The sequence below is a fragment of the Lygodium microphyllum genome, chromosome 5 (assembly GCF_053477565.2).
Source record: "Lygodium microphyllum isolate KBCC chromosome 5, Lygodium_microphyllum_v1.1.10, whole genome shotgun sequence".
In the NCBI taxonomy this organism is placed as follows: domain Eukaryota; kingdom Viridiplantae; phylum Streptophyta; class Polypodiopsida; order Schizaeales; family Lygodiaceae; genus Lygodium; species Lygodium microphyllum.
In genome coordinates, this window is record NC_141139.1 from 154,938,570 (window position 1) to 154,957,347 (window position 18,778).

Below are 18,778 nucleotides of genomic sequence, written 5' to 3' on the forward strand. Positions count from 1 at the left end.
TTGGCTCCTCTCCATCAAGAACCTAAAGTGATGATGATAGATGAATGCCTATGGAGGAGGAGAGATCGACTGATATAGGCAAGAAAACTACCACATAATATGACAAGTCGGCTAGCATTTTAACGTTGGTTGATTAGCTGAAATGTGCTAGTGCAACATAGAAAATGGCAAAATAAAAAGCCGAGATCATCTGACAAATATCTTAGTGCCCTAGCCCATTGAATTACATGCGTTGACTCAACCATGAACTAACATATTTACGAATACCCTCTCTCAGATCATGGGTGATTTGATACAATACAATATACAATGATAATGGCCTATCATAGTACACACAACAATGTCCACTAGAGTAGAAAGAACCATGGATACCCAAGTAGTGGGTGTGCAAGCCACCACTAAGGTGCCTCTAAGAAAACCTAATGTCGATGTTGATCATACCAGCTCTTGAAAAAAAGAATAATCATAGCAACTCTTGTTGTCTATCAACAATGTCTCACAATAGCATACAAGACTATCCTGCCAAAAATGCCTTTGAACATATGTGACCATGGATTCCCCTATGCCGAAGCGTCCCCTCATGTGGGCAACAAACTAGGAGCCAATTGCACTCTCTATCACGTATTAGCCCATCATGAACCTGGATGTTAATCCTAGCTTCAGTGTTTGTACTTGCCAAGATGCGTTAGGGAAATCCCTCTCCAGAACATGTGCACATGTATAGAAGTATAAATTAGGCACACCTAGCCCACCTTACCACCATCTCACACTCCCTCTCTAGCATTGGAGAGTCATGAGGAATGACCACAACACCTATCCTAGAAAGCGGTAAAGGGAGGGGTTGCCAAGCTGTTCCCTCAATTTGAAGACGAGAATCCCTTCTGCACCTTGGCCTTTGCCTTGGGTAGAGGATCTGTATCAAAGTCTGAGGAGGAGGATGACCCGATAGAGGCGTCCACATCCTGCTCCCTCTTCTTCCTAGAAGCCACTAACTCGTTCATAGTGATAGCACTAGGCCTTTGACTTCTTCTTCCTGTCACCCCTCTTTGAAGATGTAAGACCCTCACCATAACCTCCATAATGAGATGGAAGCCTACCCTATAGACGCAAAGATGCCTCATGCTCAAGCAACATCGAGGACATATGGGTAAAACTCATAGGGGTTGATGATGTCTGCATCCTCAAAGCATTGGCCACTCCATCAAACTCCAAGGAGAGCTTGTAGAGTATCATCCCTACAATACGTGCATTTGGAAGGTACCTATGTAATATGGAGCAAAAATGATGGAATAGTGTCCTTCAATTCGAACTTCATTTCTTGGAGCCGTCCATAAAGTTTCATTGCACGCATGGTGGAAGGTGTCTTGTACAATAGTTGAAGCTTTGCTCATACTTCAAATCGAACTTCACTTGTTGGAGCTGTCCATAAAGTGTCACTGCACGCATGGTGGAGGTGTGTCACACAACAATTGAAGCTTTGCCCATACTTCAAGAGGTGTCTTGTAGGAGGTAATTGTTAGTAGAACTTCTTTAGAAATACATAGAAGAAGAGTAGAACACGCACGCACATCATCCTATCCCATGTAAGCATAGCTTCCTCACGGTTGTCCTTATCAAATTTTTTTGGGATTGGAAAAGAGTGCTAAGGATGTAGAATAGCTCCACAAATAATGTACCATAATCGCTTCTACACAAACCAAGCTTTCATGATAGCACTCCAAGTTAGATAGTAAGGGCCATGTAACTTATCATCAGTAGAAGTGCACAAAGAAGCCATCTGGAGAGGATAGGAAGAGATGATAGAGGATAGAAGGTATATAGAGAGAGAATACAACCAAATCAACAGTGAAGACTGCATATAATGAGAGTTCACACGTAGTAGAAACCAAAGTTTGATCAAAATAGAAGGGCAACTACTGTAGGAGAGTGAAAACACATCTAGAAAATACTTGAAACCACAAAAACAATATGTAGACATAGTTATCCAGCGAGTATTTAGGGTAATAAACCAAAACCCGGGCTGATTTGAGCAATAAATGCAGCCAACTGACTATTACAGGGCAAATAGTTATCACATGTTGAAAATGTAGGGTCCTATAGATAAAATGCAGGCGATTGTGGACCACAGATAGGTTGTATGCAATTAGCATTAGGTCGCCTGATCAACAAATGGAAGGGGAAGACATGTAATCAACAAAAAACATCAGCAAGAGCAAATATCCTATAGTCTGATGCCATGTTAGAAGTGGATGTAGTAATGAAAGTGTCTACTTATGTTGAAATAGATTACTGAACACAAGATAGAAGAGAAAGGAAAGAGAGAACAAAAGAACATTGCAAAAGAAGAGAACTCAGATAAATGCTCGGGAAATGGAATCCATATACCAAGACATAAGACAATACAGAACAATGTGAGTCACTAGCTGTAAAGGCACTGACATTGGCAAGAAAACTGCCACATAATATGACAAGTCAACTAGCATTAAATGTTGATGCTGGCTGACTGACTGAAATATGCTAGTATAACATAGAAAATGGCAAAATAAAATGCCTAAATCATATGACAAATATATTGGTGCCCTAGCCTACTGATTCATATGCACAAACTCAACCATGACATATCTGCTAACACTAAGCACATGACATTGAATATGCCCTTACCTTTTGCCCATTTGAAATATCTAAAACATCACCCATTTGATGTGTATCTAGCCTTAGTGTAAAATTGTAGAGTAGGTGGGCTCAAATGTCCATAGGTTGTTAGACACCAAGCATGTGACATTGAATATGCCCCCACCTTTTGCTTATTCCCCCATCCAACTCCATGCTTGGGTTGCGAGCCCATAAAGTGTATATGAATGAGAAAATGTTATACAATACTCGAGCTAATCGAGTAATTGTGAATACCTAGGGCCCAAATAGACATAGTCCCATGTTTAGACATAAATAGATAGATTGTATTAAAATATATATTTAAACACAAAACTTAATCTAAGGCTGGTTACACACCAAATGAGGAACACCCATTTTATAAGCTTTAACTAATCAAAACACATATTTAAGGGTTGGGTGTTGGCAATCCCTTACACACTGGAGAGGATATAACCTATTACTTGCCTACTAAGCAGGTGAACCCCTGCCCACTTTTGGACAGGAAGTCTCCCCTGCCCACTTTGTGAAGTGGCGGACAAGGGTGCACTTTTTGCATTTGCAACTAATTAAACATTTTATAAGTTTAATATTTTTTATTTTTTTACAAACTGTGTCCATTTGATATGTAAAGATACAGTGCCCATGTCCGCGTCCGGTTTCAAAAAGTGCATGCCCATATTTTAGGTAGGGATTAGCTGTCCGTAACTTGGTGTGTAACGAGTCTAAGGCCTGGTTCAGACAGTGCGAACGGCCACATAAGTGCAGGCTCAAGATGCTGACGTGTTGAAAAGGGATTTGTCAAGATGATTTCCGCATGAAGATATACATGTCCGACCGTAATGTATCAGACAAGGCCCATTACCTTTTTGGAATAAAAAGGAGCCGTGAGATTTGAACTCCTGCCAAGATCATGCGGGCACTATCAAGCCACATAAACAAACAATCCAAGTAAGAACTTGTGATATTTGTTGCCGGCTGTTAGATATATTCACACAAAGTGCAAAAAAAGCGTGCATCCGTCCGCCATTGTGTGAACCGGGCCTAAGCCACATTTCTAAGAATGGTGGCAAAGGCGGCGCAAATTGATAGACCCCATGTTATGCCCCTATGATGAGACTATTATGCGCTTCTCGTGCATGTTTAGAGCCGTGTAGGATGGGACTCTTGTTGAGGCGTACATCTCGCGCTTCCTCTCACGCTCTCTCTCACAGAGTTAAGAAGCTACGAAGCTGCCCGGAGTCTGTCATGAAGCACCTGCAGCACAGCTATGAGCAGGCTTCTAAGAGTCCTTCACTAGGCCGCTTCCTGGAGCAAGTAACTGCTGAAGGTCTCATCATTCATGGCACCAGCAAGCAGCGCAGTCCGTGTCCGACTGGTTGCAAACAAGGTCAGCCGCAAGGTCCTATACGTGGAAGCTGATAAGGCCTTCGTGGATCTGCTCCTCTGCTACCTGCACCTGCCCCTTGTCGCAGTTCTCGACATCCTCTCCGTCAAGGACTCGTGTACGCCTCAGCTGGGCTGCATTTCCAATGCCTACCAGAGCTTATGCCGCCTCATCAGAGATGCTCCTGTGGGCCCCGTGCGAGAAGCTTCAGGTTTCTTTCGTCTTGCCTTTCTCTATTTGAAGAATTGTTTTGGGTCTTGCCCCTTCGTCGCACAGTGTGCTTGTGGGGACAGAACAGATTTTATGCTACCTATGTGTGGCTGCATCATTGCCCATGTGGACACCGTGCATACTAGAGCACACTGTTGTAAGGTAGCTGGATCGCCTTGCCTGCGCTGATGATCATGTATGTGCTGGTCCACTCCTCAAGTAGCCTTTTTGCTCTGTGGTCCACATCTGCTGTCAGGGAATATTTCATGTTTTCATATGTGTTGCTCGTGTGCAGGTACATCATTGTAAGCTACCTGCATTAGCCAAGCATGTGTTGGCATGCTGTAGAAAATGACCTCCATGTATACCTTTAGGCATGTGGTTATGCATGATAGATGCAGAATCTGGTTGTGCTGGTTCTCATCATTATCAGAGGTTTGAAGGTATGATGAACACAAGGTTAATATTTGAATTAAGGATTACATTCCTAGAGAAACATTGTTGCATAGAGGCACACAGCTAGACAAGTCTATGCTTTCAGAGTATCAAATCAAAGGCATTTTAGATAGCTGAGAAAGTGTGGGTTCATTGTTATAGCTTGATATGTGTGAGCTTAGCTTGGGATTTGCCCTTGTATGTGTCTGTAGGTTATTGTACAAGCTAGCTGCATAGTTTTACAGTGCTGGAATGAACTGCAAAGTGTGGATCTGTTTTGGGCCTGTGCTCAATGTATATGTGTTTGCATGTGTGCGCATTTGGCCATACGAACATTATCCCCTTCAGATTAGTGGACCTTTGGTAGATCCCAAAATGTGATTTCCATTGCTTCATGCTAAAGAGGGAATTTCTAGAAATATTTTGCTAATTTTATGTTCTGAATCTCTTGCCTTCCTTGCAGGCCTCTTTTATGTTGTCACCGATGACCTCAACATCCTTCAAAATTGCAACACTACAGAGAACCTTGAACTCCTAAGCAAGCTCAAGGTTCCAAACTTGGCTATTCTTGACAAATTGGAGACATCCATAACTGAGACTGAGGTATCATGATAACTCAATTTTGCTTTGTTAAGGTTGTTATGGACCATCACGACCATAACAGAAAATGCAGGAAATTAGCACTGCAGGGAACTTCCTGACACAATTTACAGCCATTTCGTACATTTAATATTTAGGAACAATATACAAACACGAACTACATATTATATTCATCAATGCTGAACCACTGTCCTGAAAACGATCACACAGTTTATCATCATTATATTCACTCCTGATCAAATAACTTGCAGTAGACAGCGCAAATATTCAGGACACAGATACACATTATTAGAACCAGACATAAACGACCAGAATCTGGCGCTGTCCTGAAGAAGATATCAGTTCTCATCACGCAAGAATACAAAAGACACAAACTCGTGACTGTCAGGAAGGTGCTTGCATGTCAGGTAAAAACCTGAATGCTTCATATGACATCTTAGGTCACTTTCCATATGCTGGTTCTACATATATGCTAGTACTAAGGTAAAAAAGTATTAATATAGTGCAATTCGAGCCTCAACACCTGGCACAGCCCGATGGATGACTGGGACAGTCAAGACTCAAACCCACAAGTATGTAGCTATATAACGGAAAGCATACAAAGTAAGAAATAACCCAGAGAATACAATTATGCCCTGCCAGAGGCCTTGCACCCCTTGACAAGCCACATTGAGCAACCATGAGTAGAGCCCCTCTAGGATACTCATAGTCCTCTTGTGCAATTGCATAATTGATTCTAAGTGTTAATAGAGGTCATTACATCATGTCATGAGCAAAAAGAAGCACCTCATACACAACTTGCTGCAAAGTAGCATCCTTATCTTCCAACTTAAAATCCTTCTGCTGCAAAAGAGATGCTACATAGTCATCACTTTTTCTCTTCTCATCCAAAGCATACTGCAACTTAGCAGTAAGATCCACTTTGACAGCTTGCAAATCTGCAACTTGCTGAAGCAGTGCATCCTTTTCTTGAATTAATGCATCAAACTCAGCTGGAACAAAAGCATTTTTAAGCATATTATAAGGTCTAGAAACCAAAGTGTCAAATTTTCCCATCACCAGCTGTCAAATGTTTCTAACATCACCAATCAAAGCTTGCTGCATCTGAGAAAATTCAGACTTCAATACAATCGAGGCATCCACATCTACTTTCAAATTCTTCAAAATTTGCTCTTCAACATGTTTAAGAGGTTGAAACCTCTCCAACAACAATTGATGCTCAACCTGCAATTTAGCATGCATATCAACAAAACTTTGCAACTGATGCATATACTTATCTTGCAACTCTTGAGCCCATTTCTCAAACAAAGCAGTTGACATTTTTCTATTATCCACTAATTGCTGTAAAGCTGCAATTTTGCCAAGAGACTCTGTTTGCAAAGCATCATATTCATCTTGCTTAATCTTCAACTGTTCAACCAAGGCATCATACTGCTTCTGCTGAAAATCTAATTGGAACTTGATCTGTTTACATTTAGCTGCAGTTTGAGCACTATTTTTATTAGCCTGCTCAGAAAATGACATCACCTTTTTCATAAGAGTCCAAGCATCTGACACACTACTGACAGCAATTTCATCCACTCGAGAGCAATCTGGAACAAAGGGAACACTGGGCTGAACAACATCCACACGCTCTTTAACATCCAAAGATGCTGCAGATATCACAGGGTCTTAAGAAAAAGTCTGCTGCTGAACCTGAGGCTCCTGCATGCTTCTCAACCAAATCTTACCGATTCTAGGTTTCTTTTTAGCATGCCCATAACCAACAGGCTTAAGAAAATCTTCATTACCCTTATTTTCATGAATTGCTGCATCATCCAAAGAGATAGAATCCTTTGGAACAAAATCCAAGGCAACTTTCTGAGCAACCGACCTGCATCAAGTCCCTGTATATAGCCTTTTGGTGCTCTTGGCCGGCAAAAACCTTATCACTGTCAGCATCCTTTTGATGAGAATCGGACTCTACATGTTGATCATCAACATGCACTGCATTATCCACTGAAGAGAATGGCTTCGAGTCAGACATTCTCCAAAACATCAGGAAATTTGGATTGTGCATACTCATAAAGAGCAGCCAAATAGCATCCCATACACGACTTCTGAAAAACCTTCTTGGGCTTAGAGATATTAATCTCAGCCATAAGCCTATCAAACATCAAACCTGCCCAATTTGACATACCCACATTCTTAGCATAATAAATAACGCCATAAGTCTCTCTTGCTATGCTGTCAGTTTTGATGAATAACATGAAACGCTCAATAAACCATCGGAGCTGCAATTTTCTGACAGCATCAACTCTCTTCAAAATGTAAACATGCCGAGGACCAGCAGGCTTCCCAAAGGCCTGATACATCTGCTCATCACTATATTTTCACAAAGTTGGATTTTCATTCATGGGTAATGCAAATACCCGTGCAACCACTGCAACAGTCAATTCCAAACGGCCTGCAATCATGCCTTGACTTTGCCTCATCATGTCCAATTGGGCGGATGCATTAGCATTGGCAACCCACCGAGACCATGGTAAACATGCAAACGCATATAATCCAATGTGCTGCAGCCAAGCGCTATGAACTGCATCATCCACGTCAAGGACCAGGGAAGAATCAACAAATGTACTTACAACACTTGGGCTTGACAGCTGAGAAACCGACATCGGTGTTGACGTGTCCTCCTTGTGTTGACCAGGCCGATCATCTTCCGACAGCTCATACTCATCGTCCTCCTCCTTTTGGCGAGCACACTTTGGAAGAACCAGCTTCCGGGCAGAACTTCGGCGTGTATGTGTCATGACGGCACAAACAGGGCGCACAGCACACGGTGATGGAGAAAGGAGAATCATGAAGAATGCTTGCTTCCTTCTCCATTTGAAAGTGAAGTCCAAGTCTTCTGTAAGTGAACTTGTTGTGTGTCAAATGTCATGTCAACATCATGCACAAGTGACTCTTCACACATGTAACCTTCATAATTTGATTTCCTTACATTAACAGGAAAAATTAAATTAACAGGTGGATAATAAGGTTGCAGTAGTCTTTTAAGCCGAAAACCACTGACCGCAGGCTTCAGGATATTGCCCTGCAAATTTTTGAGCAGAAATGTACCTTGCCCAATATCTTTATGAATAATAAATGGTCCAGCATATCTAAGCTTCAATTTGTCGGGAAATTTTCCCAACCGAGAATTATAAACAACTACCCAATCCCCCTCTTCAAAAATTTTCTTGCGGATATGTCGATTTACCCAAGCCTGTCTCCTTTGCTGCGTGATTCCTAACACATAAGCAGCTAACACTCTGTCTTCCTCCAACTTCAGGAGCTGTTCCATCCGATGCCGCACTGACTGTTCCAGATCCAACTTATGTTCAACAGCAACTCTTAAACTGGGAACCACAAATTCCATAGGGACAACAGCTTCCAATCCATATACTAACCTGAAAGGTGTTAATCCAGTTGTCACCTTGTATGCAGTCCGGAAAGCCCACAAAGCAGAATCCAACTTGACATCCCAATCCTTCCTGTTATCTTCAACGATCTTCTTCAAGATACGGAGTAGGATCTTGTTGGAACTCTCAGCTTGCCCATTAGCCTGAGGATGGTATGGAGTTGACTTCTTGTGAAGAATCATATGCCTGACAGTCAGGTCCCGAATAATTGATTCAAAAAATGTTTACCCCTGTCACTGACCAGCTCAATAGGACATCCAAACCTAGTCATAATGTTAGTATACAAAAATTTGGCCACACTAATTGCTTTATTATCCTTAAGGGCTTGTGCTTCCACCCACTTTGTGGCATAGTCTGTGCAAATCAAAATATATTTGTTACCTGTGTCTTTAGTTGCTGGTTTGATAGGTCCAACAAAATCAATTTCCCATTTTTGAAATGGTTCAAGTGGTAATATAGGATGATCCGGCATTCTATCCCTGTCAAGAGGTTGACCTTCCTTCAAGCATTGCAAACACTCCTTAGCATATTGATGAGCATCCTTCAACAGAGTAGGCCACCATAAACCTGCTTGTAGTATTTTCCTGTCTGTAATTTCTCCAGAAAAGTGACCTGACAGTTCGGAATGAGCTTCATGAAGAACTGCTAGTTGCTCAAATTCAGGAACACACCTCCTCAACACATTATCAACTCCTCTTTTGTACAAAAGATTCAGAATAACTTGAAAGGACCGACTCTTCAAAGCTAATCTCCTTCTCTGATCTGTTGTAAGGTGTGCAGGCATCACTCCTTCCTGTAAGAAATGCAGTAACTGATCATAATAAGAGTCAGGATCTATAGCCTGAACTTCAAAGTTCAGCATCAGACAGCTGATCAGGAACTCCTGCTTCCATATCATCATTGTCCAATCTGCTAAGATAATCAGCTACAGCATGCTCTTTCCTAGGAGTATGAATAACCCTGAAATCAAATTCCTGCAATAGCAACGTCCATCTAGCAAGTTTGCTTGTTAATTGAGGTTTATTGATCAGGAACAACAGTGCCTGATGATCCACATGAAATATAACCTGATTCCCAAGCAAGTAATGTCTAAATTTCTGAACTGAGTACATCATACCAAGTGCTTCTCTTTCCGTTATTGAATAATTCTTTTCAGCAGTACTCAATCTCCGACTTGCATAGTAAATAGGTCTATACCATCCAGGCACCTTATCTTGTATCAAAACAGCTCCCACAGCAAGATCAGAAGCATCAACAAAAATATGGAAAGGTAAATCCCATGCAGGAGGCTGCAATATAGGAGCTACAACAAGCATTTTCTTGAGAATACCAAAGGCCTTATCATGATCTTTCCTCCAGACAAACTGCATCCCCTTTTTGGTTAAATTAGTAAGAGGAGCACATATATGAGATAGATACCTCAAGTACCTACTATGCCACTTCACTTACCCGACAAATCTCATAACTTCCTGCACATTGGATGGAGCTTTAGCTTTCTGAACAACTGCAATCTTTCTTGGATCTATGCTCATGCCCTCCTCAGAGAGAATATGGCCTAACAGCACTCCTCTCTTTGCTGCAAATACTGATTTGAATGGATTTAAGGACATACCAAATTTTTTGCATCTCTCAAAACATAACCTAAGATGTTGAAGATGATCTTTAGTGCTGCCAAAAACACAGAAATCATCAATAAACACCTTCATAAAAGTTGTCAAATATGGCCCAAAGGTCTTATGAGCAGCTCCCTGAAACTTAGGAGGCCCATTCTTCAATCCAAAATTCATGACCGTACTAACATATGCTCCCCATTCAGTAATGAAGGCTGTCTTATCCATATCTTCCGGATGCATCCTTATTTGATTGTAGCCTGAAAAACCATCCAGAAAACTATACATTTCATGACCAGCCACATCATCAAGAAGAGAATCAGTAAAAGGAATAGAAAAAGGATCAGTAATAGTAGCTGCATTCAATTTCCTATAATCCACACAAACCCGAATCTTTTCATTTTTTTTAGGTACCACCACTATAGGGGATAACCAAGTGACCTCATTGACTGGTTTGATGAATCCCACCCTCAGAAGCTTGTCAATTTCTTCCTTGACCTGCTTGGCATAATTGGGATTCATCCTATATCTTTTCTAAACAATTGGCTTGGCATATTTTTTAAGATTTATTCTATGTTGACAAATAGCTGGATCAAAACCCTTCATATTTGTGTAATCCCAAGCAAAGATATCCTGAAACTCTTTGCACAACTGAACAAGGTTTCGCTTGAACTCTTGTTCCACAAAAATACTGACCTTAATGAGTTTAACCTTCCCTTCAAGATCCAAATTGACTTTCTGCATCTCATCTTCTACCACCCTTGCAGATGTTCTCAAGGTGTGCTCATATCTCAACTCAGCTTGAATGATTGCTTTTTGTCTCTCTTCATCAAGTACTTCAAGACTGTCCCTACATTTATCCACCTCCTTAGGTTGATTTCCAAGTTGCTCTGGCTGAAATTCTTCAGGATAACTACTGCCCTGATCCTGAATCCTGTTATAAGTTTCATTTCCTGAGTTCTCCTGAACATCAGGCTGTTCTTGACTTTCAGGAAATGCTTTAGGTTGTTGTCTTGACTGGTTTCCTCCTGCATATTGAACCACTGAATGGTCGCGAACTTTATAGCTCATAGATATTAAAAAATCTTGATACTTCTGAATAATATTATCCACATCAATTTCAAACACTGGAACTACAGAAGGATTTGCTTGAAGAAACATTTTCTCCTCATCATCTTCCACTTCATCAGCCAAATTAATAGTCTGAGCTACCACAGGTCGAGAAGAACTCTTCAAGTTTACCTTATTAATGGTTGATAATCTGATCTCTTTCAATCCCCGTGGTATACAGACATAATCATTCCCCCAATCCTGCTTCAATTTAGCCAACTTAAACCACGGTCTTCCCAACAACATCTTGTAAGAATCTCCAATCTCTGACATTCTCAATACCACAAAGCTTACCCTGAACTTCAGACCAACAACTTGAATTTCTTGCTTCCTGAGAATTCCCAGAGGCTGTAACTGTGAGAGTGCGCTGCGGAAGAGGAAATACGAACATGGAGGGAGGGAGAGAGAGAAAGCAGAAAATAAGGAAGAGAAATCTGCACTGACTGAAATGAATGCTGAATACACTAAAATGGACTGATCAGTCCCTGCACGCAGCCCACAGCGTTAGTGAAGGCACCAGATCAGGCTGATGATGATGGCAGCACCACCACGGGGGAGAAGGAGTGTCGGAATCTGCAAGAAGACAAGTGACCAAGTGGGGAGGGGGGCTGCCTATAAATAGGCAAAAGACAAACCCTAACCCTAACCCTAAAATGGGCGCAAACCCTAAAAATGCCCTAAAATGGGCGCCCCACAACAATGACCAAAAAGTGGCCGGACAGCCAGTGGCTGCCCACTAAAAGAGGCCAAAAAGAAATACACATCCTAAGACAGCTAATCAAGAGTGACTAGCCTCCCCCATCATAACACATGACAGACATGTCAGAGCTCCTAATGTCCTCGTCTGACTCAGACTGAGGCTCACAGGCAGGAGATGACAATGACAAGGCATGACAAACATGACTGCTAACAGTAACCTCCTCTGGTCTGCCATCCTGACTTGAAATGGGGCTGGTAGCAACTCTTCTTGCTTAGTTGCTAAATATGTATGTTCAGAAAGGATATTAACTCCAGAATCCCCATCCAATAGGACATCATCAAACTTCTTCCCTTGATATTCAACTTGAATAGTAGGCACTTGATAATCTACCACCTCCTTTTGAGTTGGTATAACTGCTTGACAGTCAGGAAGTACCTGATCTTGAATTGATGTACTTTCAATAACCTCCTGCTGCTTTTCCCTGATCATCAGGAGTAACTTCTCCTTGAACCCTGGGATCAAATCCAAGATGTGCTCCAATGTTAATTGCAAGGAACACTTTGCTAGAGCCTGAAATAGCTCTGGTGAACCTCCCTCCTAAAATTTTCCCGATTCTTTATCTTCAGGAGACTGATCCTGATCATCAGGAAACAGTGTTCCTGACTCTGCCCGATCCTCAGGCTCTTCAAATCTGTCTTTCTCTGCAATTTTCTGCAGTCTTTTGACCTGCTTTGTCACCTTTCTCCTGGCTTCCTCTTGTTCCTGCCAATCAAGCTTCCGGCCTGCTTGGCTTCTAGTAACCGCTAATACCATAGCTTCATCAAGACAATCCTAAACTTTAATGCAATTAAAACAATCACACTGAATATGCATACTTGTAGCATTTAAGTTACCTGACCCCCTCTCCTGACCTTCTTGAACCTCTTCTTGTTGTATTTCCCTACCACTAACAGCTCCTGTATCAGCAGGGACTTGCCATTCCTCATCGTGCTCAGGTAACTCTATTAGGACTGCTGCAACTGGGGCAGGTGGATGCTGTAGATGAGATGCTCCTGTAGGTCTCCCGTCATTGCAGTTCCTTGCTACTTGCATTCCTCTCTCAGTCCTATGCCTTGCCCAAAGTTCACAGTTTGGTCCCACAAAGTATCCTTGACCTCCACAATAGTGGCATGCTCCCATTGGAGTAGTTTGCTGCTGTGTTCTTAAATTTCCCCAAGGCTGTCTTTGCCTGTATTCTTCCAGATCCCCTGAAAGGTCTTTGAGGCACTGTGTCAGTCATAACCTGATTTACTTCAACTGGCTGCAAAGCCCTCAGCCTAGGCTGCCCCATTGGCATCTGCTGTGGCATCCTAACATTAGGATTGTACGAGCATGTCCTTGTTTCATGGCCATTTCTTTGGCATATCTCACAATACTTTTCTTTCCTCTTAGTGTCTGAAAGACCTAAATCCTTCAGCTTCTGCTTGATCTTTCTATCTAGTTTAGTCTCCTCTGCTTTTCTTTCATTCTGTCTTTGGTTTTCTTCCTTCTGGACTTGATTGATCCTGACTTTTCCTTCCTCTTCTTGTGTTACTTCCTACGAGAAGTCTCACTATCAGAATCACTGACATCATTTTCTGAATCTGAACTATTTTCACTATCATCATCACTAGTATCACATTCAGATTCTGAATCTGAATCTGTGTCAGACTCGGATCCTGAAGAATCATCCTCTTTATGTCTTTTTGAACGAGAAGTACCCAGCCTTCTCTCCACTCTTATAGCAGCCCTAATCATGGTATCCAGTGTACCATTCTGTCCCAATTCTACATTATCAATTGGATTCCTGATCTTGCTTTGCAAACCCTTAATGAAATAAGTAATTTGCATTTCCACTAATGGTGCATCAGCATTATTCAACCTATTCAATAGGTTCTTGAACTTTTGAGCATAATCTTCCACCAACATCCTCTTTTGCTTAATTCTCTTTATCTTCCTCAAAATATCTCTTGGTGCTTTGTCTTTCCCGAGCCTGCCCAAAAATGCATTCTTCAATTCATCATAGGTGTTAAATGCTGCCATGCCATAACTGGAAAACCAGTCCATGGCTTTTCCCTGCAAAGTGGCTGCGAACTGCTGCTCTTTAACCTGACCTCCATACAATTGATTAAATCCACTTGCTGTCCAGCTTGTTTCAAACTGAGCTACATGACAATCTGGATCTTCCTTCTTCCTGCCTGAAAATTTAGATGCCCTCACCTTTGGGTTGAACAATTGATTTTGATTCATATTGTGTTTCTTCTTAGGTTTCCTTTGAGGTGGTAAAGGATTAAAATTCAAAGATTTATTAACTAAAATCCCTGCCTTCCTTAACAGGAATGTTCTCCCTAGAACTGCATGCTGCAGTCTTTCAAGTGCCTGTTTTGGGGGAGTATCCTGATAGTCAGGAGGTAATACTGGTTCTTCATTATCTGATACATCTGGTATGTTGGAAGGGGTTGGAGGTGTAGGGATGGACTCTGTAGAGGTGGCAGGAGAATGATATACTGTGGAAGTGCCCTCAGCAGAACCCACTCCCAAAAGATTATGTCCAACATCTGTGAACTCCTCTTCATCCAGCCTGCCTAATTGCACCACTTCATCTATATCATCAGACCTCATAGATTGCTGTTGCTGTCTTGACAAAGCCTCCCTCAATGCTCGAGATCTGCTCCTTGTGAAAATAAGATTGGAGGAATGAGGATAATTCTCTGACATAAAGACTCCCCATGCAAGGCACCTTGTACATCTTCAATGCCATTAGCATCCTAAATTCCTGCAGCCAAATTGTGTAAGTATTTCTTCCAAGCCGTATACCTAAATCATGAAAATATTCGCATGAAATTGGGCAGGATCGCCAAAGTGTTATGGACCATCAGGACCATAACAGAAAATGCAGGAAATTAGCACTGCAGGGAACTTCCTGACACAATTTATAGCCATTTCGTACATTTAATCTTTAGGAACAATATACAAACACGAACTACATATTATATTCATCAATGCTGAACCACTGTCCTGAAAACGATCACACAGTTTATCATCATCATATTCACTCCTGATCAAATAACTTGCAGTAGACAGTGCAAATATTCAGGACACAGATACACATTATTAGAACCAGACATAAACAACCAGAATCTGGCTCTGTCCTGAAGAAGATATCAGTTCTCATCACGCAGGAATACAAAAGACACAAATTCCTGATTGTCAGGAAGGCGCCTGCATGTTAGGTAAAAACCTGAATGCTTCATATGACATCTTAGGTCACTTTCCATATGCTGGTTCTACATATATGCTAGTACTAAGGTATAAAAGTACTAATATAGTGCAATTTGAGCCTCAACAAAGGTGGAAGATTGCCTCTTGAAAGACATAGGCACATGCGCCAAAAAGCTCACCAAATTTTTTGGTGCCCTTGTCACTTTCGAGGAGATGAGAGCTCTATATCAGTTTAACATTCACCATGTTCCCTTTTGCTAGGGCCATCCATCCTAGAGTGCTGTCCAAACTTCATGGTTGAGGCATTCTCATTGTAGGAGCTTCTTCATAGTATTCAGCTTTTGAATTTTGCTTTCTTTTTACATAATGTTCAAAAGAGGGTCATGCATCTTGCTTTTGCTTCTATTGGCATATTGACATGGCGTCATCATCATTCTATTGACCTTGGTTTTGTATGCGGATAATTAATTGACAAATTTCTCATAGGGTTTAAATTTGCTTTAGAAAGAGTGACTAGGTGTGAACCACAAGGTCCTAATTTACATAACTCAACAAAAGATGAGAGAACCCAAACACAATGGAAGAGATCCTTAAATCTTTATTAAAAGAGTTAGATGGATATTTATAGAAGTATGGCTTTGAGAGTCCAAGCATGAAAACACTTTCCTTTTGAATTCATGAAGTTGCACGCTCGCCCTCGATCAATCTTCCATCCCAATGAGCTACAAACACATTGGGTTGCCCAATCTCATGAATATCATAGTTTGTAGATAAGATGTCACATTGTTGCTCCTTGAAGTAGGCACGAGTAGAAGGAAACAAGAAGATTAGTTTGTTGATTATGATGATGATCTCAATTGGTCATTGATAGTTTGCTTTTATACATTTGGAAAATGTGCAGTCTCTAGTTGTAGAAACAACATGACATCTTTTTGTAAGTTATGATTTGCTATCTAGAAATAGCTTGATACCTTTGTGTAAGTTATGATTTGTGATCCACATCCGTGCATGCCATGTCTCCTTACCATTGCAATGACTTACTTCACTATCCGCATGGTTCATGCATGGGATATCTTTGAGACTTGGGAGATTGAAGCTCCTTCCTTCTTGTACCCTTCTTGTATCCACGAAGCAATACTTAATCTAGCACTAACAACATTTTGACACCTGTTAGCATCCACCAGTTGTGGCTTTTTTTAATTTGGGATTGTTGAGTGCTCATGTGAACCACTAGATATATATTCCAATTAGGGGGTAGCTCCACTAGTGCGAGCTTGACCTTGATATTCTTGAGTGTCAGTCACACGTGCCCAATCGGGTCATATAGTTGGAAGCGTGTACTATCTTTTCTTTAGCCTAATCCATGTGTTCACCATGACTCGTGACTAGTGGCCAGCTCTAATGCACTTCTCTTTATATCTAGTAAGTGCAAAGGAATCAAATTTAATAAACAATTAGGTGCCTCGGAGGGAACCTAATGTCAATGTCAATCATACTAGTTCTCGAAAATAGCGAAGAATCTTTGTAGCTCTCTATGCCCATCAACAATGCCTTTGAAGTAGCACAAGTAATCGTCTTGTTATGGATGCCGCAGGCCATAAATCACCATGTATTTTTCACCTTCGGCTAGATTGCCAAAGTGCCCCCTCATGTAAACTTAGACAAGGAGCTAGTCGTGCTCTTTGTCAAATGGCTCGTCATAAACCTTGATGCCAATCCTAACTCTAGGATTTTTAACTACTAGACTTTGGTCAATGCGATTGGGAAAACCCCTCTTTGGATCTAGGCTTGCCACCCCATCTCACCAGCCTCTCACACTCTGTCATCCATACTAGCAAGTTGGAATGGAGGCCCTTACAACCATCATTGAGGCCACATGGCTAGAGCTTGAACCTAGACTTGTAGATCATGAAGCCTCGTTGCCCTTTGTTAGTGTTCGCTCCTCTTGCCACAAAGCGGCTAATGTCTTGCAATTCTTTAGGAGATGTCCTTTGTTGCCACAATAATAGCATTGATACTTTTTCCTCCATATGTCACCTCTTTGAAATTGAATAATTGGAGTACCTAGAGACAACTCAGGGAAACTTGGATCTATACACATCAAGTCTCCAACATAACATGTGTAGATGAGTAAACAAGGTCGGCATATTGGTCCTTAGTTGTAGAATTCAGAGGAGCCATGAGGAGATACATATAGAGAAGATAAATTGAGGCAAGGGATCTTGAGGGATAGATATGTGCCAAGAAGGGAGACTCACAAGAGTTTCAAGAGTTCAAGCAACATAGAAAGCACATAGAAAATTAATCAACTATACATAGAGTGTGGTGTTTGAAAATATGACAATTGAATATACAAGAACCCTCTCTAAAGCTAAGTATTGAATCGCACCAAAGCTAATTAGGAGACAAGACAATTGCTAATTAGGAGACGAAATTTGATTAAACACAATTGGAAATTGATAATTATAGTCAATAAACACAAAGATAGACCTGAAAACATAGTTGCTCAGCATGCAACCACATTAAGCATTGAAAACACACGGTTAGCTCATAAAAATGCAAGTTGATTAAGCAATAAATGCAATAAAAGTAGAGAAAAGAGGGCGTACTTGCCTTGTAAATGGTAGACAATTAAAACATAGGTAGTTGTGCAGAATTATCCTCATCATTAGGACCATATTTAGAGAGCCTTAAGGATAACTCCTCAGAATCGGATGGTGAGATTGTCTTGTAATTATCCTCATTGATGAGGTTACCATCAGCATCAAATGATGGCTCCCTAGGCAATGGTTGTGTAGGCAAGGAAGGGATGTAATCATGAGACATATGATGAGAGTTATACTAGAGCCTTGCCTCACATATGTCTGCAAACCACTTAAATCACCCTTCATTGATGTTGGAGAGCGTCGAATGACCACACTTTGCCGCTACCTACTTGAACTCCTTGTCCATGAGCACGTTGATTGTGAGCGGTAGTTGCTATAGAGCTCTAAGATTTGAGAGTGCACAACGGAGAGAGAAAAGTGAATATGGAGAGGAGACAAAGAGAACGTAGGATAGATAAGAAACAATGTGACTGCAATGGTTGAACATATAAGATTGCAATAGTCAGCCCCAACATGTAGCTCTACGGGTTAGTGTGGCGCTAAACAGTAGCAGAGGAATGAGAGAATGAGGAGGGTTGGTTGATCACGAAGGATCAATGATGGATAATAAGAGTGGGTGGACAGGTTGCCTTAGGCAAATTGGGGCCATAATTGGTAATAAGTGGCTAGGCCCAAAATAGGGCGCCTAGGATAGCCAAAAGTGCTTAAAAAGAAATGCACTAATGGGCCCTTCATCTAAAGTGCTTGAAGCACATAGAATGACAAACAAATATAATGTCAAAGCTCCT

The 18,778-nt window shown here is 41.3% G+C and overlaps 1 protein-coding gene across 2 annotated transcripts in view; it reads left to right on the forward strand.

Annotated features, from left to right (window-relative positions):
* Positions 1 to 3,770: 3,770 nt before the first annotated feature.
* LOC148036562 (uncharacterized) overlaps positions 3,771 to 18,778 on the forward strand; it is a 36,475-nt gene continuing 21,467 nt past the window's right edge. Inside the window, exons 1-3 of one of the 2 annotated variants that reach the window (XM_087678546.1) lie at positions 3,771 to 4,247; positions 5,145 to 5,284; positions 5,536 to 5,688. In XM_087678546.1, coding sequence (XP_087534672.1) covers positions 3,992 to 4,247; positions 5,145 to 5,284; positions 5,536 to 5,688 — 549 coding nt within the window. In that variant the 5' untranslated portion in view covers positions 3,771 to 3,991. The remainder of the gene's footprint in view (positions 4,248 to 5,144; positions 5,285 to 5,535; positions 5,689 to 18,778) is intronic. The other variant, XM_087678547.1, reaches the window with a different exon arrangement.